We start from the raw sequence: 26,256 nt of genomic DNA, 5'->3' as shown, positions 1-26,256 counted from the left end.
ATTCCTCAAAAAAGGAAGAGATTCCACAGCATTTTATCTGTTTAAATGTACTTGTAGTACCAGCTAGTACCACCACACAACTTCTACAACTAGGAACATTATTCCTTTCATGGAATAGGATCAATATCTTAGATCTAGATGATAAGATAATCAGGTCAGAATTCTTGGCAGCCCACCTCACAGTTCCTGAGACAGCGCGCCCATGCAGGCGTATTTGGCTGCAGTGGCTGGAGAGGGATGGGAAAGGAATCTTCTGCTACCCTGAAAAATAATTTAAAAAAAAAAAATAGTATAAGTCTATACAGACATCCAGGAAAGCAATGACTTAGTCTAAACTACAGGTAACATCAAATGAGTGCATTATATACTGCCCTACAGCATATGATCAAAATATAGATACTGTATCAACTTGTCTTAAAAACCCCGGGCTCATTTTCCCCGTATTCTATTTCATTGTCAAAATAATACACCATAAATACAAGTATTTAAAAACCCCACTGTTTTCTACATTCAAGAAGACCTCTGATCATTCAGTATTCTCAGTATTGTTTCTTGACAATAATAGATAAAAAATGGTGAAACAGACCAGTTGACTGCCTTGATAATTTTCTTACACAGACTGATGGTAGAACGCTAAAGATTAAAATCAATATTAAACACTTGCTAAACGCACATTTTAGTATATTTTAAATTACTGAAAACCAGCTCTAATAGCTATTTCATTAAGTACCTAGTTTCTCTGTTCCCTAAATCCTAGGGCAGAAATTATACTTCCTCAATGTTTATTATTCCAAAACTCAAGCGCATCACCATCCCGTCCATACAAAGATGTCTTCCTTCTGGGATTACTTTACTAGTAGATGCAGATTGTGTTCACAAAATCCATCCACAAACTGCTTCTCTTCATTTTAAATATTTATTGAATATATATAATTTGTGCTATAGTGAGATTATTCTAACATCTTCCATGTCTCTATTTCAAAAGAGCATAAACCAAAGCAAAGCCAGCTTGCAGTCCATGGAACAAACATTGGTTTTGGTGAGGTGTTTGTTTGGGGGTTTTTGTTTGGTTTCATTCACTTTTTTTTGGTTTTGTTGGTTGTTGTTGGTTTGGTCTTGTTTTTGCCCTTTTTTTTTTTAAAGCAAAAAAGAATACGAGAGTATTCAGGAATTTAAATAGTAGGCATCGCTTAGCATGGGGACGGAATCAGGTGGATATCAAGAGAAGTAAAACATAATTACTTTAACTTTAGAAACTTTGCTAACCCATCTGCCAGCCTACATGTTCCACCAAAACACCGTTAGCAGCTACTTTCTCATACTTTGTCAAAAGAAGCTGAAGAAGTTATCCAGAGAGCAAAGATTAGGCTCTCCCTGTTACTGTTAACTACTGAAATCTCTATCTAAAAGATTAATCTCTATAGTCAACCCTTTTTGTGGGAGGATGGTTTATGTAGCTTTTAATATACCCGAAACTCTGCTCCCTCAAAGTTTCCCTGCTGGTCCTTCACTGGATCACTTTCAAATCTTGGTTGGCAGTATCAGCATCTATTTCAGTATTGTTTCAGTAATTTTCACTGTGCTACTTTAAATGCCCTCCTATTGCTCTGGTCAGAATATATCCACTACCTCTGGAACACAGGCACTTTAATTGCTTTTCCCACTGCTCTGGCCTGCAAACACAGCTACACATCATTCACTAATATTAAGGATTCACAACCTCTGCTCTATGGTAATTTCATGATAACCATTAAAAAGACAAACTGCAAGAAAAAAAAGGCAGTACTAACAGTGGATCAAAGTGACTGTTGATCCTTTTAACTCCTGACCTACCTGGTAGTTGTTTTTTTCAATACGGTGAGAGATGCCTGAGGATGTAGAATATAACTGCTCGCACTGTCGCCTATTGAAGCCACCGCCACAGTCTGCAAGTTCCCGTCACCACACTTCTCTTCTGAAACATCTTTCAAACATAAAACATCCTCCTGGTTAATAACTGAACTCAGAATGGTGAAATGACCAGCTACGATTAAATTTTGTGTGTTAGAAAAGCAAGCTTTTTGACATGTGAAATAAGATTTCTAGATGATAAAGTAGTTTGTTTAATAGTTGTGAATCAATATTCAAACTCTAGGCACACATATGAAGATATACTTTATAAGGTTGGTTGTACTCAAGGACCTGGGTAATCATGCTACTGCTAATGAATCCTTCTATAACAAAGCAAATAAACAGAAGAACTTGTAAATTACTCTGCTTTACGTTTCCACAAGCCCATATAAGATTGCACAACTATTTTGTTCTGTTGCAAAACACGCAGTGGTTGCTTTAAAAAAGAACTGAAATGGAGATTACAATACTGCTTTGTACTTAAAAAAAATCCCACCTAAACAAGAAAAAAATAGGCCACTCATAACTGAATCTGACATGCTGTTAGAACAAACATTTTGGCCTTTCTTGATAACAGGGAGTAATCCATAAGCCAAAAAATACTGTTAGATTGAAGCCTGTGTGTACAGTTACACAAAACCATAATGGAAATCCGTAAAAGCAGACATTTGATACTTTGGCCTCAACATAAAGAAAAGGAAGCTCTCTTTAGATGTTGGATTTTTGCGCATCATTTGTGAAAGTTTCTTTCCCGTATCCTGAGAGAGTGATAAGATATTGACTCAGTACAGAAATCACTCCACTTGAAAGCTTGTGCCAGAAACATTGCAAGTGTGCACCTCAGAGTAACACTGCTCTGGCTCAAACCTCGGAGCACTAGTTCCTTCTACACAGATACCAAGGTCTACTCCGAAGCTTCTGCCATTTCATGCCTCACCAGAACCCACAGGCAAGTGAAACTCAAGAGCTGACAGTTGTTTAAACTCCATAGCAAACCACTGACATGTCTTCCTAACTGTCTTCCAGGGATCAGATAACTACAAAGTCTTTTACACAGTAAGTCTCCAGCAAAAAAGAAAACAAAACAAACACAAACCCCCCCCACAAAAACCATGTAGCACCGTCAAAGAACATGTATTCAAATACTGCGAAGCTGAGCTAATTGCAAAGAGGGACCCTCATGTCAGATGAAAAATGGGAATATAAAAATACTATTCAGCATTGCAACTTATTGTCTAAAACAGCCTAAAACTTAGAGAATTTAACAAAATGTGACAACCTAGTTCTCAGCCTTATTCTGTGAATGCAAACTAGTAAATAGCAAGGCTTACAGGTAAATAATCAATGCTTTCAGATTTCGGTACGTCCCTTTTCTAGGAAAACGCTTAAATGCTTCTAGTTGTGCATCTCACCACAGACTTAAAATGTGACAGTTAACACACTGAGGGAAAAAACTTAGCAATGAAGTTACAACTCATTTGCTTCATTAGGAACTGAATTTCTACCTAGGTACTTCAATTCCTGGCTTCACAAAAGATGTATTGTCACCAGTGATCGCTGGAACAGGCCAGAACCTTAATTCTTCTATCTCCATTACATTAACTAACTACTTCACTCAAACTAAACAGACTGGGAAAATTTGAAGCTGATAGTACAGTCTGACTTGGACAGACATCCGTATTAATTGACAAGGCAAAAAGCAGCTTTGTGCTTGATATCTCAACTTATTTATCACCTACCTAAAGTGAGCATAACAGCTCTTATTTCATTTGCCTCTTGTCCAACAGAAAACATGGTATGTGGGGTGACAGATTCATAATCAGAAAGCAGATTGAGCAAGTGTGTATTTTTGTCTCACCCTGCGTGCTGGTCACATCCAGAAGCTGACCTTGAGGAATAATCACTTGGGCCAGTCCTGGCTGGGCAGAAGGAATGACGTGCAGCACCTGCCCGTTTTCCGACTGGCTCGCAACAATCATCTGCAAGAAAATCATGCAAAAGCGTGAACAGCACTGGTTTGCATGGTGATCTTCACGCAGTAGGACTGGGTTTGTTTACTACTGGAACAGGAAATGGTTTGGTTGGAATTAGGGCCTGTAAATTAACTTGATTTCACCTAATAAGGAAACTGTCTATTTACCGTCAATTTCTTAAGTTATCTTCCCCTTTTCTAAAATATCCCTTTAAATTATTAAAGGAGAGATAAGTGTCTTATGGGATTCTACGATGAATTACACATTTATTTGAAACTTAAAACAGTATTCTGAAAGCTATCAAAAACCTGAAAGCCATTCATAGTTGGATTCACTGTAACCCCATTCATGGACTAGCAGAATTAATCACAACATACAAAAATTTTACCTTTACTCCTACGAAACTGACCTCTGTGGACAGTATTTTACGCAAAAGCAGATAGAAAAAAATCTCCAAGACTTGAAAAAAAGTAAATTAGATCTCCTAAATCTCTGGGAAACTGAACTCCTTGTGGTAAATTTTCCCATAATTACCAAGGACTTATTCCTAACAATACTATGAAACCTAGAATATCATAAAATATCATCTTGTTTCTGCTTTATTACACTTTAAATGAGTGAAGTATCTTCAGTGCAACACAAACCAACTAAACCCTGTGGATGAGAGCATTTTCTTTTTACAAAATAAGTGCTAAGAATTACAAAGTGATGTCTTAAGCAAATTAATCGGGGGAAGAGGGGAAGGAGAGACATAGCAGGTCAGCTCATTGTTAATGTTCCAATCCCCCCAATCCAACACAGACTTCTCCAGGGAATATAGCGAAAGCAGCCATGGTAGAAATATGAGATCTTATCACACAATAACATCCAGGCTTGATAACGACAAAAGGCGAACTGTTGTTTAACAAAAATAGCAATGGCTGGAAACAGGATTTGTCTACCTGAGAAGGGTAATTGGAGCATGAACTGAACCACTGAAAAGTTTCACCTTGTCACTAGCAAAAAAAGTCTGAACCAGCTGTTGCTACAAGAGACAAGTAGCACATAAAATAGTTCTTCAAAGGTGTGTGAACACACCACCTGCCCCGTTTCAGAAACACTCACCATCTGTGTGCTGAGCCCTCCGAGGGGCTGCAGCTCATAGAGGGGCTGCCCGGTGTGCTCGAGCAGGTGGAACTCGTTCGCAGAGTGGGGCTGTGGCTGGGGCGGCCGCGCAGGTGCTGCTGAGGATGGAGAACTGCCTGAGAGGTGCACTGTGATGGGCAAGGCTGCAGGAGAGTCGCTCTGGCCAAACAGTGGATCCCTGGAATCCATGAAGGTTAGACGCTTTCACAGAAGAAAATCAGTAAAATGTACTTTAATCTTGAGTAGCAATTTCTATTAAAAAAAAAAAAAAAAAAAGGAAAAAAACATTTAAAACCAGTGTGCTGTACCATATTCTCGGAGGGAGCTCTTGTCCTGATCAAGAGGCTACTAGCTAACACTGGCAGTTCTAGTTTTGTTTTCCATCTTCATGTTGAAAATGTTTCCATATTTCTACTTTCTAGGACAAACTCTCTCTACTAAGGGGAAAGAAAATACTTTGTGCCCAAAATCTGTTCCCCAAAACCACTCATCACTTTAAAACATCTCAATTCTGCACAGAAACTGAAGAGAACTTCTTAAAAAAAAACAAACAAACAAACAACAAAAAACCCCAAAACAACCAAACACAACCTGTAAAACATTCACCAACTTGATTTAACTTCAAAAGAAATCCTAGATACTATTCTACTCAGCCTTTAGATACAATCATCTAGCTACAAAGACAAAAATCTTTATAGGCTTTCTTATTTCTGTACCAGAGAAGAAACACAAGAAACACAAACCCACCAATTCAAGTCCAAGAATTATACAGTGCAAGATCAATAATCAGATTTTTCAAGTCTCCAAAAACAGGTATGCAGAGCTTATTCTCATCAAGCTTGCAGAATGAAGTTCTTACAGCACACTGCATTTTCATTAAATTTAAATGTTTAAGCACAGATATCCGTCTTGTTGAAACTCTAACACCACAAATATTAAAAAGGTAAAAATAATGGAAAATAGGCAGCCTTTGTGTAAAATATCATGTCAGGCTGTCATTTGGCCAATGCAAGAAGGAATACAATTGGCTGTATCTCTTACAGCAATCACAGAAACAGCTCTGAAATTTCTGCTACAAAGAAATGAAAACTACAAATCCAAAGAGTGGGGAAAAATGTTTCTAAATTTTATATCAAAGTTAGACCAGGGCCAAACAACCTTCTCAAAAATTCTGTGCTGAAACCATCTACTGTAAACTACACCAGAAAAGCAGCAACAAATAAATGGCACTAGTTGTGTATAAAGACATTGGGTAGAAGCCATAAGCACACTAATAAATCACTACCTGAATAACTTTTTATGTTCACTGAAGAAATCTGCAGAAGAAAATGTATGCACAGAAATCTGCCTAGGAATATCTGGCAATATTTGATAATAAATACATTAAAGACTCCCCTTCCCCAATATGTACACAGATGTCCTGTGTCCCTGGATTCTTTTTTGCCATATTTGGTCACTAAGCAATTTGATCTGATTTTCAAGTGTTCTGAACCCCTCCTACTCCAAGGCATGTCATCAAGTATTCTTTTATTAAAAGATTTTGTTAATATAATAAAACATATATTAACAGATCCTGTTATAGTGCTGAGGAAATATAACTGCTGAATGCTGTCACTACATAGAACATTTGGGTATTAATCAGTTCAAAAGTGAATGGCACAAGAATCCAAGGGAAGGAACTTTTGTACTTTTTTAAAAGACAGGATGTATTACTATAAATGCAAGGAAAAACACATTGATGAAATACCACGCTGTAAATTCATCAGAGAGGACATGAAGAAAGCATTTACAAAGACAAGACATTCATACCTCACCTGAGAAACCTGATAATCTGTTTCTGACTTTTCTGTACTATCACAGTTGCCTATGAACAAATCATTAGGTCCTTCCATAGCAATGTCATGGTCAGCTCCATTTTTTTCCATTACAAGACGACCTGAAAAAATTACAAGTTTGTTTCAGCCATCCATACTTTAGCCTCAATCAAGACACTGCTGCAGGTTGTTTTTTTTTTTTTTTCAGTCTTGCAAATTCAGCCTTACAAGTTCTAATGCCATTGCAAGCTAACAGCAAAGCCCTCCAGAAATCCTTGCTGCTTTATCACTTTATTACCCACTACAGAAAAACTTCAGTGTTGCTCCAGTAGTTTAGCCTCTTGTACAAGGCAATTTGGTTGACTTCTCATTGCATACACAGATACAAAACACACATACACACTCATGATTTTCACCTAAATATGTCCACAAGCACTCAACAACCAACCACACACATCCAGAGAACACTTGGTATTTAAAGATATGTCAGCACTGCTCTACAAAATTAGTAGAAATCTGCTGTCATAATCAACAGAAAGAATTTCTGTTACCCAACTCTGTCATGCAGCCATCTTGAAGTAAACTGCATTTGTTTTAAAGGGTTATAAAACATATACATTAAACGCAATCACTACTGTTAGCCTACAGCAGTAAGCTTAGGCAGGAAAAATGTCACATATCCAAAGCAAAATTTGGTATGAATCAAGTGACAAAACACAAAGGCAGAGCTCCCCGCACTTTGGAAATTTACCTCCTATCCCAAAGCAAAGCACTTAAAGGAGCCCAGCTGCCCACTATAAACCTACAAGCAAACAGCTAATATTGGACAGTGAGTTGCCACATCTACAGGATAAGACTTTCACCCAGACACTTCACTCCTTAAAGCAGCGATCAGTCCCACATAGTCATAAGCAACGAGACAAAATGACAAATTAACTTGGCCCCATGTTACTCAAGTACATATATACTAGACTACACATACACTATACCAAACTGTAGAGAAGAAAACTTAATTCCTTCAGTTTGGGGTGAGGGAGGGGGAAAGGTGTTCAGGATTTCCCCCCTCAGTATCTATTTTAAAAACAGGCAACATTATATTAGCATGAGGTTCCTACCAGTTTTATCTTCTTCACCACACCACACAGTAAATTCCTTGAGATGGACCTTCTCGGTTGTGTTATTTCAACCATTTACAGCTTTAATAAAGAGAACATAAAAGGCTAGAGAGTCACTGGAAAAAAACTGTACTACCTTGGAAGCACAAATTTATTTTGCTTAGCAAAGATATAAAGGACCACAGGCAAAGTAAATCCACATCTCCTTGGCTTTTGAAGCTGAATAAAGCAGCCTGCTGATACAAACAACATTGTGAAGTTAAGCTGCTCATATGCTCAATATACTAAATACTTTAATCTAAAGCAGATCTATTTTTCCATTCAATTTTCAAGTGATGCAACTCCAAACCAAATTCCAAATGAAGTTACCTCACATTTACCAAATATTTCATAGCTTTATGAGACGTTTTAGTAAAAATGTCTAAAGTATGTTAGCAGCAAAGGAAACAAAAGACAGAAAACTAGATTTCATCATCACTCAACCATTTCCCCTCAGTTAGAAGATGTAAAGAAGATATGTCAGTTTTGCCCAAGCAGCACATTTAATTATTTGAGATAAACTGAAGCAGTTTGTTCCAGGGATACTGATGGGACACAGCCTGTGTGTGTTGGAACTTGGTTACAGAATGTAAGGACGACAGCTGTATCAGGATAGACCAAGGGGCCAAGTATCCCAATATACTGTATCTAACACTGGTTATTAGGAAAACAGGGGAAAAATGACAACAGCAGGGTAAATACACAGTGATATCTATCCAGCTTCCTCTTATGAGCAGCCCAGAAGCATTTGAAGTTTTATCTTTGTGCTTAAAAAAACATCTTTAGCACACTTTTGCCCTGTGACTTTGCCTAATCACTGTTCTAACCCAGGCAAACCATTGGCACACACATCACCCCAGACAATGAACTTTGTGGTTTAACCATCCAGGTTCATTACCTTAAGTGCTGTGCAACTCCAAACAATTGTTTTTGTCTTAAAGAAACACACTTTTAAAGATACATATAAGTACATACATAGTTAATAAATTTTATAGTTGTATAAATGGTGCTAACTGTTACATCTTCTGTATATACATATATGGATGGATATTGGGTCATGAATTAGTATGCAAGTATCCCTTCTCCTCATCAACACTTTGCCTAAGTGCCACAAAAATTTCCAAAGTAACACTACTGTATTCCACGTTTAACAAGAGGTTGAAGCAGCAATGTGGGAGTCTCATGTTAGTGTAAAACAGGATCAACAGCTGTATCCTCAGCTCTCTGTGCCTCAGCTTTAGCTTTAATGCAGCTCCACAGGCTGCTCTCCATGACGTCCACCACTCCAAGGTTGTTTCCAGATAAAGGGTTAGTGCATTTTAACACCATGGGACTGCTTCCTTCACCCTCCCTCCATCTGGGAAGCACTTGGTTCAAAATAAAGGGAAATCTATGGCCATTGCTGTCCTTGGTTCAACTCTACATAGAGAGCAAGCAGCCACAGAGACAGACTGCTGGCACTGGCAAACACAATAACCACTGTGAGCATTTTATGCAGGATTTTCAAGAGAGCAAACACTATGCACTGCAATCCAGCCTACAAGTTACCATCAGCAGTTCATTTCCAAAGACAAAATGCACTGGTAGTTCAAGATCATTCATCAAAACACACAAGGCAGTCCAATCTCTGTTTATTTAGCGATCAAGAACTCCCAGGATAACACAGCTGTCAAAGCCCAGGGAACCTGTTGCATAGACTGGGTTCTCACTGTCTGTCATCCACAGACACAACTTGTACATCATCAAGCGCTCCCAACAGGAACAGGATTTCAGCGCCCACCCCGAGGTGACCCTTTCTCCTAACAGCCGCAGTCCATCCACCCTCTAATCTAGAAGCCCTTACACTGACTCTTAATACATAAACTTTTAAAGACACAAACAGAAAGGTCAAGCTAACATTACCTTAAAATTCTATTATTGACCAGTCACACCTCTGCCCTGCCTTAAGGTATTGAATTTCTGTATTTTCTTGCCTCTGACTCATTATTCTCTTGTAATATGTACACCTACCAACTACAAGCAGTGGTCCTTAAAAACACACAGCTCTAGACTGACATAAATTTAAGGGTTCCTATGAATGCTTGCTCCCTCCTTCCATCCATTATGAGGACTCCTTGGGAAGGCAACATGCAGCCACATCCCAGAGGGAGGTACTGCCCTTCAAAACCCCAGAGCTACTTATTTTAACACTGAGTTAACAGTGCAAGATTTTAGTCATAAGAAGAAACCTGGACAGATAAGTCTGCTTTGATAAGGAGCACATTCTACCTTGGATTACTCTGTCAGGAGGGAATTGTCATATGTTTTTCAAGCTTCAAGTCTTCGATGCATACCCATTTTAAAAACATTTCAAAAGGGAAAAACAAAGCTTGAATGTGCAAGTTCATTTTCAGCGTTTCTGATAGCAACATTCCCCATACTGGTATTAATTTATACTTCATGACAGGAAATACCTACAGTCAAACGCCTTACCAACAATCTTTTTGAAGTTTTCTATGAAATGTTCCAGAGGTTTTATAAAAAGATTTGATACGCACAGCTTACAACAATTAAACATTCTCTCTGAAAAAGCAACCCCAATGACATTTCTCCACCACCATTATGAAGGGCAAAAATTACGGTAAAACATAACGGGGAGAAAATCTATGCATAGTGATGCCCTCAAGTAAAGGAGTGACAATTAGCTTTATATTAACTTGTACCAGGCTTGAAACTTAGATTATCTCTGTCACAAAAGACAGTGAAAAATGCACAGATCACAGAACTCCTACTTAAAAGGTTTCTCAAGTTGCTTTTATGTAGTTAACACAAGTATCTGCAAAATGTATCTGTACCAATTATGTTAACAAACAACACCAGATCTTTTAAGTACACTTCAGAAATAGATGAGATTCCAGAGTCCCACAAAACATCAAGACATGCCACCTGCGCACTCCAACAAGTCGCCCCAGCCACAGTTACCACATGGGGAAAGCTCAGAGGCTCCCCGAGGGGGCACAAGTAACTGTCAAAAAGGTGGGGAAAAATAAAATAATATAAAAAAAACCCCAAACACGCAGCAGGTACTCGCACAAGCAGCCTTCTCCCAAAAAAGCAAATTCACTTACAGAGCCTTCTGGAGCCCACTACGTCTCGGGTTTATCACTCCTACTAAGAAGTTTGTTTATACGTGTCACTTTACACGCAAGGAGTCACAGCCTGGGTCACGCCGAGGCCCCGTCCCCAGCGCGCACCCCGCCCGGGACCCTCTCACCGCCCCGCCCGGTACCGGGGACACCCCTGGCGACAGAATCTCGGAAAGCGCCCCCCGCGTTGAAGGGAACGGGGTCACCTCACCTCAGCCCCTGCCCCGCGCTGAGGGGAACGGGGTCACCTCACCTCAGCCCCTGCCCCGCGCCCCCCGCGCTGAGGGGAGCAGCGTCACCTCACCTCGCCCCCTGCCCCGCGCCCCCCACACTGAGGGGAACGGGGTCACCTCACCTCAGCCCCTGCCCCACTCCCCCAGCCCTGAAGGGAACAGGGTCACCTCACCTCCTGCCCCGCGCTGAGGGGCACGGCGTCACCTCACCTCGCCCCCTGCCCCGCTCCCCCAGCCCTGAGAGGAACGGGGTCACCTCACCTCATCCCTTGTCCTGCGTGCTGAGGGGAACGGGGTCGCGTCACCTCACCTCACCTCACCTCTTACCCCGCGCCCCCCGCCCTGAGAGGAACGGGGTCACCTCATCCCTGCCCCGCTCCCCCCGGCCCTCCCGCACCGCTGACACCCCTCCGCAGCACAGCCCTGGGGCGGGGGTGCGGGACACGAGAGCGGCGGCAGCCGGACGTTCCCGCACCTCAGCCTGGGTACCTCCCGCGCCGCCATTCTCACCGCCCCTCTGCGCACGCGCTTCGCCCTCCGGTCGCGAGGGAGGGAGGGAGGGGGCGGGCGCGCGGGGGCCGCCGGGAAGGAGCTCGCCTCGCGCGCGGCATGCTGGGAGTTGTGGTCTCCAGGGCGGCGCGGCGGCCACGCGGCGGCATCATGGCGCAGCTCACGGCGCGGTTCCGCACCGAGAACCCCAGGTGAGGGGCGCCCGGCCGGGCCGCGGGGAGTGGGGGGCTGAGGTGGGGGTGACGCAGAGGCGGTGACGGCGGTGTGTGTGCCCGCAGGTACGCCGTGGAGGATGCGCCCTTCTCGGTGCCCGCGGCCTCCGAGACCGCCGATCTCAGCCAGCTCATCAACAAGCTGCTGGCGGCCGGGAACGGTAAGTGCCGGGGCGGGCGGGCGCTTCTACCCAGCGGGAGCCCAGAGCAGCCTCGGGCAGGCTCTGCCTTTCCTTCAGAGCCGCTCTGCCCTCTACTCTGCCTTGGAACCACACTGGAGTATTGTGTCCAGTTCTGGGCCCCTCAGTTCCAGAAGGACAGGGAACTGCTGGAGAGAGTCCAGTGCAGGGCAACAAAGATGCTGAAGGGAGTGGAGCATCTCCCGTGTGAGGAAAGGCTGAGGGAGCTGGGGCTCTGGAGCTTGGAGGAAACTGAAGGGTGACCTCATTCATGGTTATCAGTATGTAAAGGATGAGTGTCAGGAGGATGGAGCCAGGCTCTTCTCGGTGACAACCAATGATTGGACAAGGGGTGATGGGTTCAAACTGGAACACAGGAGGTTCCACTTAAACATGAGAAGAAACTTCTCAGTGAGCGTGACAGAGCCTGGCCCAGGCTGCCCAGGGAGGTTGTGGAGTCTCCTTCTCTGCAGACATTCAAACCCGCCTGGACACCTTCCTGTGTAACCTCATCTGGGTGTTCCTGCTCTGGCGGGGGGATTGGACTGGATGAGCTTTTGAGGTCCCTTCCAGTCCCTGACATTCTCTGATTCTATGATAAGTTCCACTTCACCCTCGTTTCTGAGCACATGCCCCAGGCAGGGGCACCGGCTGTGGCGCTGCCATGAGCGGCCCCATGCTCCCAGCGGGCTGGGCTGAATGGGACCAGGTGCGGCCAGGGGGACGGCTCTGGGCAGGCCCTGCCTGGGATACGGGCTGTCACAGTCAGAAGCAGTGCTCAGGTACCTGCAGGCCCCACAGGGAGGTCAGGCTGCAGCCCGAGCGGGTCCTGCCCTCCTGTTCCGGTCTGGCTGTCATAGAGTCATTGAATCACTTTGGTTGGAAGAGACCATCAGGGTCATAGAGTTCAGCTATAACCCAACTCTGGCACTAGACCATGTGCCTAAGAACCTCATCTAAATGTCTTTTAAACCCCTCCAGGGATGGTGACTCCACCACTGCCCTCAGCAGCCTGTTCCAATGCCCAACAACCCTCCCCTGAAGAATTTTTTCCTGATATCCAGTCTAAACCTCCCCTGGCACAACTTGGGGCCATTTCCTCTTGGCCCGTCACTTGCTACTTGGGAGAAGAGACCAACCCCCTCCATGCTCCAAGCTCCTTTCAGGCAGTTGTACACAGTGATAAGGTCTCCCCTCAGCTCCTGTTCTCAGGACTGTCCAGACAAAGGAGCTCTTTGAACTTGATCTGAACCTCAGCAGGTAGCAGTGCTGGTGGGCGGCCCCAGAGAAACGCCCCACACGCTGCATTAGTCTGTGCCCAGCGCCACAGACCGGGTTGCCCCAACAGATGGGAATGGAAATGTTCCCCAAAACCTGGCAAAAGAACCAATGAAACCAAAGGTTTGGTTTCTATGAAACCTTTGAGAAGAGCTCAACCGTTCTGCCAATGCTTGCTGAAATGGGCCTATCTGACTTGAAAGATTTTTGGGGGGAAAGACACCTGTGCAACATTGTTGAAAAATCCCATTTTCTGTAAGAAGCCAGACCAGTTGTATCTGAACCTGCTGAGACTTCTGCAAGTTGCTTTTAACCCATGAAATTGCAAACAACCTGGAACAGAAGACCAGTGCACAGTGCAATGCTCCTGTCAAAATGTGGGGCCTTTGTCAATTCTGCTATTACAGGAGGAACAGGAACCAAAAATGCCTAAGATTTTCCTGCTGTTGCCTCAGATACCTGGCACTAGCTAGTGATGACACAGATGTGGGCGAGCAGTGGCAAGCTCCACACAGAACAGTCATGAAGCACCACAGAGGTTTGATTAGATGTAGCTACAGAAAAAAAGGAATTAGGAAATAATGTGTTAATAAGAGGCAAATTTAACTCTTTGAACCCCAAGAGCACATTTTCCTTCCTCTTAACTCAGAGAATCCCATGGAATTCATGGGCTGCCCACTTACAACTGGGAGAAGAAATCAACTGTTTCATTGTTGTGGGTTCAGTTTTGTTTTGTGTTTTTTGGTTTGGTTTGGGTGACTTGTCATTGTTTTGGTTTTTATCTTTTTTAACCTCTTGTTTGCTCCATTCTCCTGAACCAGCCACAGAATGATGCTGTTCGTGATACTATCAAATAAACAATGACACCTGAACATGGACTTTTCTTAATTTGTTTCAGCGGATCACAAATATGTGGAATTCGACTTCCTTATCAACGGCCAGTTCTTGCGTGTGCCGCTGGTCACACACATGGAAATGGAAAATATCTCCACGGTAAGTCATACTCATCTTGGCCAGTTATACAGACTTAGCCAACTTACTTCAATCTGATTTATGTATTACACTGTCATCCTGACATACAGCAAATTCTCCTGGTAAAGTCAGAAGAGAAATAAAACCTTGCTCGGTTTTATTTCTCTTCTGACTTTACCAGGAGAGTTTGCTGTATGTTTAAATCCATTCTGAACTGCAAAGTCATTATGAGACTGAGCAGTGCAAGGAACATCATTATCCAATGTCTCTATGCAGTTTAGAGGGGAAATTCTTGTCTTATTCAATTCATCATTAATATATTTTTGTCTTCTATTGTATTAGTTACATTAGGGGATAATAGGGAGGTTAGTATTACCTCTAGAAAATGTTGTGAAGTATTGTAGGTACTAGTTTTGTATGGATAAATACTGAAGAAGAGAAACCTGAGAAGAGCGAAATTATTTGCTTTTGCAGTCTGCTATTCATAGTAATTTGATAAGTAATTTGATAAAAATATGAAAAGCAATGTATTATAATTCACTTTTTTTCTAAAGACTTTAGTTCCACTAATGTGGCAAAGGACTTGGATAGCAAGATCTTTGCCAAATAAACTTGTATATGTGCACCACACTACAGTTAAATATTACTGTTATTGATTAAAAAAATAAAACCACACTAAATAGGTATTTTGTCTGTGACCTCAGGAAGAAGTGGTGGAAATAGAGTATGTGGAGAAATACATGGCCCCTCAGCCGGAGGAATGCATCTTCCATGATGACTGGATCAGTTCTGTTCAAGGCACTGAGGAATGGTAAACCAAGTTAAAGTTTCATCCTGCTTATTGCTGTTGTGTGCAGAGGGCTCCATAGTGTAAACTGGAGTGGTGTTCTCTCTGTTTAATAATTTTTCCCCTTCTTTGCTCTGTTTTTGTTTTATTTTGTTAACCTGTCAAGTCAGTCAGTTACTTGCTTGAGTCAGCAGTTCAGGTTTAACACCTGTATTCTGTGCTGCCAGTGACTTTAACACAAGTAGAGAACAGCCTGAGTCAATGAACACGAGATACTGTTAGTGGATAACACCTTTCTCTTAAAGGACAGCAAGATTTCCTTATTTCTCTTTTTAGCTTAAAGCCTTGACTTCAAATGTGACATTCATTAGCAACAAATATAATAATCAACATTTATGGAGAGCTTTTCTTTAAAAAAAACCCCACAACTAACCTTAATTGTCCTTTACTACTGCATTTTCACATACATTTTCCAATCAACTAGGCAAAGTAATGGTTTGAAAATGCTTTAAGGTCCTCTACTATGAACAATAAATTATCTTTTAAATTACGTAAGCGATCTTAAGTCTCGCCTCCCACTCTCCGTGCGTTTCTTTTGGCCTGTACTCCTTGCTTTGCAGTTGCAGGTTTTCCTGAAGATTTGCTCTGTAACGGAAAGATTTTTTTAAAAATTTTTCCAAACTTTTTGTTTTAAAACGCACAAGTACCTATATTCTGAATTCACTTCAGCCAACCAGTTACTGTGCTAATATTTTTCCAAGTTTCTGGTTGAGGCTTCTTTTCTTGAAAGTATTGTTGACTTTAAAGAAAATTATGTTTCAAACTGTGTACCCTGTAGGATATTAACTGGCTGCTACGATCAGACTGCTCGAATCTGGTCTTTGGAAGGAAGATCCATCATGACAATAGCTGGGCATACAGAAGTAGTGAAGGATGTGGCATGGGTGAAGAAAGGTCAGTATCTGTATTAGGGGAGTAGTAATAGTTTGATTTATTGGGGGAGAAATGTCATAATTCCTCAACCATGAATATCTAATAGTATTGATCTCTGACAGTGGTGCTAGGAAGTCATGGTGTGAGTAAACCAGTCCTTTAATGAGTATAGTTAGTTTAACATGTACATTGTCTATCCACCTTGCAGTCTTTTAGCAAATATTGGTACATATATTTATATGAACGGTACTTGCAGGATAACATGACATAAACTGAGATATGCGCGACTACCTATTTGTATCTTCTTTGACTAGAACGATTATATATAGACTAAAAAGACTTTGGAAAGCTGAGTTTGGTGCAAGCATGCCTGGTTCTTTTTTCCCCTCAGATAGTTTATCATGCCTGTTGCTCAGTGCTTCTATGGACCAAACGGTTCTGCTATGGGAGTGGAACGTGGAGAAAAACAAAGTGAAAGCCCTTCACTGCTGCAGGGGACACGCGGGGAGCATCGACTCCATAGCTGTGGATTGCACGAGAACCAAAGTGAGCAACTCCTGGAAAGGAACCTTTGTCTTTTGGGATGTTAGCAGCCTGTGTGGGAACAGTGCAGGAGTGGCAAGGAGGAGAATTTTAAACACGCTCAAGTGGCTTGCAGCTGGGGTGTAGAAAAACATGTATCACACAAAAATTAATTTGCTGTTTGCACTTGTGGCCTCGGGTCGTTCTTGCGACCTGCCTGCACTGGCTCACACATACCCCATACCTCAAAAATCCTCTTTTTGTCCCTGGTTAGGTAGTAGTCATCATGTTACTATGACTGACGCACTGATAAGTTTCCAGTCTTGTGAATGGTGGTTGTTGAGGATTAGGAGTGCTACATCAACACTAGGCCATCTTTTCAAAGTGATGCACTTAACCTCTAATATCACAAAAAGCTGAAGGTGATGTTAGGCAGCACAAGCCCTTAGACTGCTGCTCTGGACTTCTGTGAGTCAGGTTGATTTTGTTTATTTTGAGGAGCCCAGCACTGCTCTTCACGTGTTCTGATCCAGTGGTTAATTTCTCAAGCAGGAGGTGTATTTAGTGTGGCTTATGAGGTCTATCTGGATCAACTTTTAACAAAATGTTTCTGTTCATACAGTTCTGCAGTGGATCCTGGGATAAGATGTTAAAGATCTGGTCTGCAGGTAAGATAAGCATAAGCACAGACTCTTAGCTTCTTAAACTCTGTACTTAAAACAACCTGAAAGATGGATATTTGAATACATTTTTCTTTAAGAAAATTTGAGTCTGTAACATTAAAAGCTAGAACTTCTTTTTTTGTAAGCTTTGTAATGCTGTACATCACTATATTAAGTTATTGTTTTGCTTGGTAACACAATTTCAGATATGGCTATCAACTGTGTGCTGATATTTATTCAGAACACAGTATTTTATCTCTTTCATTTATTTCCAATGGATTTATATACATTTGCAGGTTTGAGTGTAGACTTCTTACAAATCAAAAGTTCGTGGGTTATTTTCCTGTTCTGTTACTGACCCCATAACATGGAGGACAGTAAGATGACCGTGTCTTTTCTAGTGTAATCCCATTTGCTCTGAATGCTTTCTTCCACTGTTCCAAGTCATATTCTTTCATATTGGGAGTATAGATGTAGGTATTGTATCTAAGAGAAAGCTTGTGTTTATCACACACTTTGAATTACTGTTGGAATTTTCCATGAGTAAGGATGGTCTTAAAAATTCATTGGGACTTCATTTCAAAACTGCATGAGCTGGAAAATATAACTTAATTTGTATTCATTTTCCTTTTACTCAAAATGGAGATAACACTGATCTGATCAGAGGTGTAAGGTTAAAATATTCACGCATCATAGACAACTTAGGTACTGTAAATATGGGGGTTTGCTTAATTACCTATATGGAAGTGCAGTTCAAAAACCTATGGATCGAGTCTGACTGTCTTCTGTCACAGTACCTACAGACGAAGAGGATGAAATGGAAGAAGGAGCTAACAGACCACGGAAGAAGCAGAAAACTGAACAGCTGGGACTGACAAGGGTAAGGTGATTTGTCCAGCATTTTACTTTGGAACTGTGGGCACACAAAATAACTTCTCTTTGTTAAAAGTGACTATATGAAAACCTCTGGTGATATGTCTCGGGCTAATCGGACACATTTTTATTTGGTGAAAGAATAGATTTTTTGACAATATTGAATCTAACCTCTCACCTTTAAATTCTAGACCCCCTTGGCAACCCTCTCTGGCCACACAGAAGCCATCTCCTCTGTGCTGTGGTCAGATGCTGAAGAAATTTGCAGCGCATCGTGGGACCACACCATTAAACTCTGGGACGCTGAGACCGGAGATCTCAAATCAACTCTGGTGAGATCATTATACTTTGTAGTTTCAGCTGAAGTCCAGCTCAAAGAAAAAAGTCGTGCAAAATGGTAGCTCCTCTCTTAGAGTTACTATTTTGTTTTCTGATAGACAGGAAACAAAGTGTTTAATTCCGTTTCCTACTCACCACTGTGTCGACGCCTTGCGTCTGGGAGCACCGACAGACATATTAGACTGTGGGATCCTCGCAGCAAAGGTGAGCAAAATCATGAATGTTCTCAAAGTCACTTTCTCAAAATCGGAACTTCTGCCTTCTGGGAGACATTTCACAAAGTGTTTTCTGGTCCCTTTGCTTGAAACAAGCCATTTGAGTGCTTTTCTTACATACAAACACGACTGTTTTCTGTAATCTGCTGCAAGATTTCCTTTGATTTCTCACCTGATAATTTAGAAAACTAACTCATCTTAAATTTTCCTTTTTTTTTATTACTAATGAAAGTTCAGCTGTGCAGTTACAGGCCTGAACTTTTTTTTTATGGCAAAGTTCACACCTAATTTGGTCAGACCATCATTACAGTAGTTGCTTTGTTACAGTGTAGTGGGATGCCATATCTGACAGGATTTTGGATAATTTATGACTGAGCCTACCAGATTTATTTCTTAGACATGCTTTATTTGTTTAGCTTCTATAAATCTAATCCAGAGTTTACCAGTATTCTTATATGTAAACGATAAAAGCAATTTTTTGTTTGCCTTTTTGCAAAAAAAACTTTGGAAAGAGAATATAGTGAGAAGGAAATATATTTTCAGGTTTTGGGTTTCTTTGGTTTGGTTCCTCCTCACCCCAAACTTGTTTGTTTTCTTCAAAGTTCACTTTGATTTTTGAAGTTAAAATTAGTGGTGGAAGAAACACTTTGAACACAAATATGTGACTGACTGCTTTTCTCAGATTTTGTACTGGTTTCAGTTGGCATCTGCTGATGTCTTTTTTTCCTCTTTCTCTGTGCAGATGGCTCCTTGGTTCTCCTGTCTCTGACATCTCACACAGGTTGGGTGACATCTGTGAAGTGGTCACCTACCCATGAGTATCAGCTGCTCTCTGGTTCTCTGGACAACATTGTGAAGCTCTGGGACACAAGGAGGTAAAGTAAAGAGGGTTTCTTTGCTGTTCAAATGCGTGTCAACTTAGAGGGTCAGCTAACCTAATGAAATAGCAAAAGCAGAAACTCCCGTGGCATTTGTGAAAAACCTGTAGGTTTTAGGAATCAAGCGTATAACAAAAGGGAGAAAAATACTTGTAGTCTGCTAGAGGACCTGTGGCTTAGCAGCTGAGGGAGCTGTAGGGTGTTCCAAAATGGGACTCACCTGGCATTAGCAGCAGCACTGATTGACAGGCAGAGAGCAGCAACCAGAACATTGCTACTGGGATTAGGAACAGCAGGAGGTCTGCTAACCATTCCTCAGTTTTAAGGAACAAAAGACATTCTAAGGAATGAGGCTAACAGTGAAGTTTCACTGGATACTCTTTCCAGATCTGTCATTCTGAATTTCCAAGTAATGCAGTGGTTTTCATTCAGAAGACACAAATGGCTTTTCTGGAAAACACACGCAGTCAAGCAGCATCACACATTGAAGAAGGAAACTATATAGTAAACTGTTCCTAACAAGCAGATTGATTAAATTTTAGCCTCAAGGTAGTTTGCAGCCAGGTGAAAAATGTTGCTGCTTTTCTGTTTGGGGACGTAGGAGACGCTAACGCTTACCTTAGGAGGTCCAGAAAAAGCAGAGAAATCATCACAGATGATAGATATCTGTACTCTCTGAAAGTGTTTATAACTGGCTGATGTAACTTCAAATGTGTGACTGTAAATACCTGTGTCTTCCCAGCTGCAAAGCTCCTCTGTACGACCTGGCTGCTCATGAAGACAAGGTTTTGTGCGTGGACTGGACAGACACAGGGGTAAGCATCTGAAAAGCACATCACTGAATTAATACACATGTCGCTTAGGAAGAGGGCTAAAAGCAGCCACGGACTATTTTTGCCTTAATGCTTAAAGACAGAAGAGAACGGGAAGTTTTAGTTGTGCTGGGGCTGGTACCGGGTTGATAACTGGGTGTTACTGTCATACGCCCTGTGGCGCTTCCCCGTGCTGCTGCGCAAAGGAGGAGGATTAAGCTCAGTAGCATTAAGTTGGCATTACCCTGATATTCTAAACAAGGAGAGACACGAGACCAGCAGCACAGCGCGCTGAGAAAATACATGTTCCAAGGTACCATTTGCTGCCATGGAGATGGAAGCAGCAGCAAGAACCGACAGCTGGAGTTTGGCCCTGCATGTACGAGAGAGGAACTGTGTAATCCTCTCTAGCAAGCTGTTTGGCTACTGCAGTGGTACACATCTATAAAATGGGGAAAAAAAACCATTTTCTTCATGTTCAAGATTCTCACTATGGCTCCTCAGTAAAAGGCAAGAGAAGCTTTAGAAGTTTTCTTGCAAAAACTTTGCTTCTAATTTTAGGAGACGGGTAAGAGACAAGATTGCTTCTGCCCTTTGATTCTGGGTTTTAGTCATGCATTAACAGTTCATTATTCATTACTTCTTTTTATGTCTTCAAAGAAAAGAAAGAAAATCAGAGTCCCCAACTTTTGTGTAGGTATTTAGCTTAGTTCTGATACTAATCACAGTTCTCTCTTCTCTCATCAGTTGCTACTGAGTGGAGGCGCAGACAACAAACTGTATTGCTACAGATACCCAGCTACAGCCTCTGATGTTGGAGCATGAAAATCAACAGCCAGGGAACATAAATAGAAAGATTTTTGCAGCAGTCACTCTGTGTTAGCATCCTCCACAACCAGCTTCCGAAGAAAAGAGTTTCTGTTGCTCTGAGACCTGTTGTTTCTGTTTTATTGATCACCTGTACCCATACTGGTCAGAGTATAATGGCAACAAGCAGTTACAAATGTGATCAGTGTGAAACAAAGCAAAGGGCATTTCCTCCCTTTTTGACAGCTTCAAATTAACATCTTTTAAAGGACTATTTGTGTAGCCCTTTCAGTAAGGAGTAAACTATTCCCGATACTTACAGAAAAAAATACTCACTGGACTAAATTATTTTTTAAGCTTATCTGCTTTCCCTTGAAAAAAAAAAAAATAAAGCTTTTATCTACAGTTCATTGGTTTAGTGCCTCACTTGAGATTAAAAAGTTCAGCTCTTCTTTCAGTATGGCTGTTGGCAGTTCTTATGATCAGGTCCTGAATTCTTTCTAGGATGAAGTCTTAGTATGTTTGCAGTGCAAATGGTGTGATGTAAAGGAACTCGATGGATTTACTGGCAGATGCAACGTTCCAATATTTTGTTGCTCGTAAGTTAGGGCTGTAATTTACTTTAGAAGAATCTGCCTGCCTTGTTCCACAGCACATGGTGTGTTGCAGTACAACTAATGTGGCATCTTGTTCCTAAAAAGCAGCAGATGTATGGAAACTAGGGGAGGATCACACAGAGAAGGCAGCAGAAAAATTCATTTGTTCTTAGAAAGAATGCATACAAAAAGTTGCAATAGCTTATTGGTTGATAGAGGGTAAGTACTACGCAAACATGCTCATTTTCTCTGCTGGTGGTCTTGCTTTTAAATCAGGATTTAAATGAAAAAGCTATTACTGCAGTTGGTTAGATGTGTGTGATGTTAAACCAGCACATGGTTTAACGATGTGGAAACCAAACTTGAATATCCTCACTAATGTCTTAGCTTTCAGTAAACGTTAATACCTGTACAGCACAATCAAGTCAAATGCTTAAATTGCAAGGTTATTTTTTCTTAGAAGAGTGAAAAATCTGACCTCCAGGTTTACAATAAGGACAAGTTCTGAGTTTAAGAAATACCAGAACAGCAGAACTGTGGAGGAAACAGCAACTAACAGGCTACCATTTATTTACAAATGCTGCTTACAAGGAATTAGTCGTCTTGCCATTTTATTATCCAGGTGCATGTTCTTAGTATGTGCTTCATCCTTTCTAAATATACCTTATTCATAATATAGCAACTAATTAGAGCTTTTCCTTATTTAAACTTTATTCCTTTAAAACATTGGCTTCTGTTTACTCCACAAACTGGAACTTGCAAATATGGTGTGAATAACTATTTTGTTTTGTAAACCAACAAAAAAACTACAAAGCATTTTTTGAGCAGGAATTTAATACATGCTGGGACATGCAGCATTCCCTCCTCCCTGCTCTTACACACTTGTGTCATTTCACATGCACTTCTGGGGATATGCCAGTCTACTCCAGCGATCGTTGGCCTGATATTCATAAAAGTTTAACAAAATCTCTAATAATGTTTTAGTATGAAAACAGAATAAAGTAATATCCTGTGTAGGTAATCTTTAATCCAGTATACCTGGGTTTTGGAGGTGTTCACCAAGGAAAGTCTGGAGCAAGACAGTGAACAAGTTTGAAAAGTTTTGCTTCATTTCACTTCAAGACTCCCAGGGACCATTTAATCTAAAGTCTTGATCTATTTTGTGTATTATAAGAAACACCCATTTTATTACTGTCTTTTCAGTTTTTCTTTCATCAAATCTATTCTTGACCACAACTTTTATAATTACTGTGATATTTTACAGTCAGCTGTGGAGCATCTCCAGCCAATTAAATAGGTGATAAAAATACATGGATTCTCTATCATGTATATGTCTGAAGACTCAGGAATGCAAGATAGTTAACCTTAATGCAGTTTTCTTGCCTTCCCAGAAAGATTGTAAAAATACTTTTTAAAAATGTCGTGTCATGTGGACCGTCGGCTCAGTTTAGAGAGATTAATGTTATTTAGACTTAAGAAATCTCAGCTGGCATTAATGGTTTCTGTTTCAAACTGAATCCATTAGATCTGCTACAACTGTCCCCTGTAGGAAATCCAGAGTATAATTAGAAAGTTTGGGTTTGGTAGAAGCAGGAGGGTTTTTGCACCTTCCTCTCACTTTGGGTTCTCTTATTTGGAAGAACTGTGTCAGATACAAAAAGAAGGAACCAAGTCAACCATATTAACATTATGAAGTAGCTCTGAGTTATCCTAGAACCTAGAGAAATACTTTTTAGATTTGGCTGGCTGACCTGTAATCTTAACTAAAATATTTTAATAAGAATGTTTTCCTCCAAACATGCAGTTCTTTCCTTCAGAATAATGATGTGAAATTATAACCAAACTTATTCTTCCGGAATCAAGGTGTTGATGGTGATTCTACTCACAAAAATACTTCCTCTCTGCCCCCAAAAAACCCCAATTTCTGCATATTTGTGGTGTCCTGGTAGCATATGATAGACCCTAAAAGTTCTTTACTGTTCTAAAAGCTGGTTTTCCTTAAACGTCAGAGGGATACAACAAGCGAGGGGAATAAAGACAACAGTCAACTACTGCAAGCTTTATTCCTTTTTTTATCAATGGGGACAGGGGGTGGGCTTGTTTTTGAGAGGTTGTGCGATAAATTGTTCTATTTCATCCTTTTGTTCTGCACTGACACGTGGCATAAACTTCAGCTACCACACATACGCTGCCTCTAAATACAGTTCAAGCAACATCATGCATTAAGACCCATGTTAAAAGCGTTAGTTTAAGATGAGGGTTTATCTGCTTGGTCCTTGGTTTATTGTCACACTTGCATTTTCTGTTCAGGTGTTTGCTTTTTCCCAGCTGGTTCTTTCAACTTTCTTCTTGCTTTGAGACTCTAATCTTTGCTTCTGGATGATGGCCATCACTTCCCTGCAGCCAGCCCTCGTTTTTCTCTCTTGTCTGCGTTTTATTTAGTTTTTTAATCAATATACCTCCCTAGATTTCAGCACACATAGGTTAGGAAATATATCTAACTACATACGCTTAAAGTGACTTATACAACTTAAACAGAAACATTTCACAGAGCTCGGAAGGAAAAACTTATACAGAAAAAGGAATACACTTTTGATGAGAACTCCTGAGACAAGAGGTTTTTCTCCTGCATTTTCTGTTGCAGGAAAAAAACAACTGCCCTTCTTGGGAAGAAACTCCTAAGCAAGCTTGCAATTCACCTCATTAATAACCTGTGCCACCCTTTCTGGTACATTGGAAATACAGTGACAGAAGGCTTGTGCCCAACTTGAACCGACCTCAGCCGCACTGTGCAGCTGCAGTAAGGGATAGAAACCGCAAAATGTACCACAGCTGTATTCAAATCAGGCAGCACAACGTGCCCTGGTAAAACTTTTCCATAAAGAGTAAAATGTGGCTGAACGCCTGTTGGGGGAGACTTTTTAATTTCCCACAACACAATGAAAATACGCTTCTAACTGCAACTATTTCAGACTTGCCATCAGAGCATTGCCTGAGATGTTAAACTGTGCCTACTACTACATTTCTACTAACACTCTGGCTTGTTTTTGCAAACAAATTCCAAATCGCTTTTGAAAACATCTGCCTGGAGCTTGAAAGACTGGCTGACTTGCAGCACGTCAGCTTTGGTCACCCTGGTAAGACAACATCCCTTCATTAAGTCACTGGAGGAACTTTATGTGCCAGCAAGAAAGGAAAAACAACAAGAAAGAACAAGAAGGAAAGTTTAAAATAAATAGAGAAAACTGCAGCTGACGCAGGAAAAAAATAATCTTTCAATTTTCCATATACGGTGTATATTTTGCTACACATAAAACTTTAAATGCCAAAGATTGAGGAAGAAGGTCAGAAGAGAGTGGATGCAATTGGTAGGACCTGATCACCAACCCTATCAGCAGCATCAAACTACTTAAGTCTAACAGGAATATAATCCAGCTAGCACTGTAAGCTTTACTGAGAAAACACTATTAACGCGTTTGGAGGATTTTCTGGTACAAGTTTCTAAAAGCAGCCACAGGTTTTATGCTTGTGGAGCTTCATTTTGAACTTAATTGCTAGCTAGAAAAATTTACTTCGAACAAAAAGCTGGGCTCCCATGTGCCAACAAAAAGCCTGTAACTCTGCCCTCACCATTAGGTACAACCAGAGAAAAACCTCGAGTATATACTGATCCAATTCAGTTCTCATCCTACTGACTTTTCTTTCTTCCGCCTTGGGTTTGCCTTGCCAAAACACAATGCTTTTGGGGAACCTGAAACTGATATTCTCAAAATATGGCCAAGGTATTCCCCTGTATCCTTTGTACCATGAAGGTTAGCTGAGCCTCTCCCAGGCACCAACACTCTCTGTCCTATTTTATTCTGAAAACTTCAGAGCAACTTTACGCACTTAAAAGTGTTCAATTGCAGTTGAATACATCTGATGCTCATCTTGGATTCTACTCCATAGGAAAACCATTGATAACTTGAGCTTCCAAAGAACTCAGGCCTTTATATCAGAAACACAAGTCACGAGGGTTGACAGGTTCCCTGTCATTAACAAACACAACAGCCACTCTGGATTATATCATCTGGGGTCTCCTGTGCAGGACAGGAGTTGGATTCGATGATCCTTGTGGGTCCCTCCAACTCAGGACATCCTATGATCTATCACAGGGTCTCAGTTACTCGTTACCTTTATGTACTAGTTTGAACTGATCTACCTTTGTGTTTACTGGTGAATTAGGATGTGAGTATCCTCAGCAAGGTCCAGACAATCCATTCATTTGCAGCTTCCACCACGCTGGAGAGCATCTGAGGGCAGGGCCAAGCACGGCACTGCTGAGCTAACTCATGCCAAAGGCCACCGAGACTTCCACCCAGGAGAGC

The 26,256-nt window shown here is 41.3% G+C and overlaps 2 protein-coding genes across 19 annotated transcripts in view; one reads left to right on the top strand and one right to left on the bottom strand.

Annotated features, from left to right (window-relative positions):
• The window catches only part of CARF (calcium responsive transcription factor), a 40,695-nt gene extending 28,834 nt beyond the window's left edge, over positions 1–11,861 (bottom strand). For 12 of the 18 annotated variants that reach the window (XR_011740077.1, XR_011740082.1, XR_011740086.1 and 9 more), the window contains exons 1-6: positions 11,790–11,861; positions 6,803–6,924; positions 4,968–5,189; positions 3,749–3,869; positions 1,834–1,963; positions 177–261 (exon numbers count right to left, since the gene is read on the bottom strand). Coding sequence is in view for 1 of the 18 variants with exons in the window: in XM_065840654.2 (XP_065696726.1) it covers positions 177–261; positions 1,834–1,963; positions 3,749–3,869; positions 4,968–5,189; positions 6,803–6,913 (669 nt within the window). In the remaining 17 variants the exon portion in view is untranslated. Of the gene's footprint in view, positions 1–176; positions 262–1,833; positions 1,964–3,748; positions 3,870–4,967; positions 5,241–6,802; positions 6,927–7,917; positions 7,999–11,063; positions 11,174–11,789 lie in introns of those variants that run through there. The other 6 variants (XR_011740079.1, XR_011740080.1, XR_011740091.1 and 3 more) reach the window with 6 other exon arrangements.
• Positions 11,862–11,904: 43 nt separating this feature from the next.
• WDR12 (WD repeat domain 12) lies at positions 11,905–21,703 on the top strand. Its single transcript, XM_065840749.2, has 13 exons — positions 11,905–12,015; positions 12,103–12,197; positions 14,392–14,486; positions 15,170–15,276; positions 16,091–16,206; positions 16,577–16,731; positions 17,330–17,375; positions 18,164–18,249; positions 18,434–18,574; positions 18,680–18,785; positions 19,539–19,671; positions 20,417–20,489; positions 21,234–21,703. Exons 1-13 carry the CDS (start codon positions 11,924–11,926, stop codon positions 21,309–21,311), a joined length of 1,323 nt encoding a protein of 440 aa, XP_065696821.1. The 5' UTR covers positions 11,905–11,923; the 3' UTR covers positions 21,312–21,703.
• Positions 21,704–26,256: the final 4,553 nt, after the last annotated feature.

The sequence above is a fragment of the Patagioenas fasciata genome, chromosome 7, assembly GCF_037038585.1.
Source record: "Patagioenas fasciata isolate bPatFas1 chromosome 7, bPatFas1.hap1, whole genome shotgun sequence".
Lineage (NCBI taxonomy): Eukaryota > Metazoa > Chordata > Aves > Columbiformes > Columbidae > Patagioenas > Patagioenas fasciata.
The sequence above is the reverse complement of the archived record's forward strand: the minus strand, read 5'-3'. Positions and strand labels throughout refer to the sequence as shown.

Bases quoted from the DNA above. Each gene is read 5' to 3' on its own strand.
- WDR12 (XM_065840749.2), top strand. From the start codon at position 11,924: ATGCTGGGAGTTGTGGTCTCCAGGGCGGCGCGGCGGCCACGCGGCGGC. The intron at 12,198-14,391 runs GTAAGTGCCGGG...AATTTGTTTCAG, and splicing joins GCTGCTGGCGGCCGGGAACG to CGGATCACAAATATGTGGAA. The intron at 16,732-17,329 runs GTGAGCAACTCC...CTGTTCATACAG, and splicing joins TGGATTGCACGAGAACCAAA to TTCTGCAGTGGATCCTGGGA.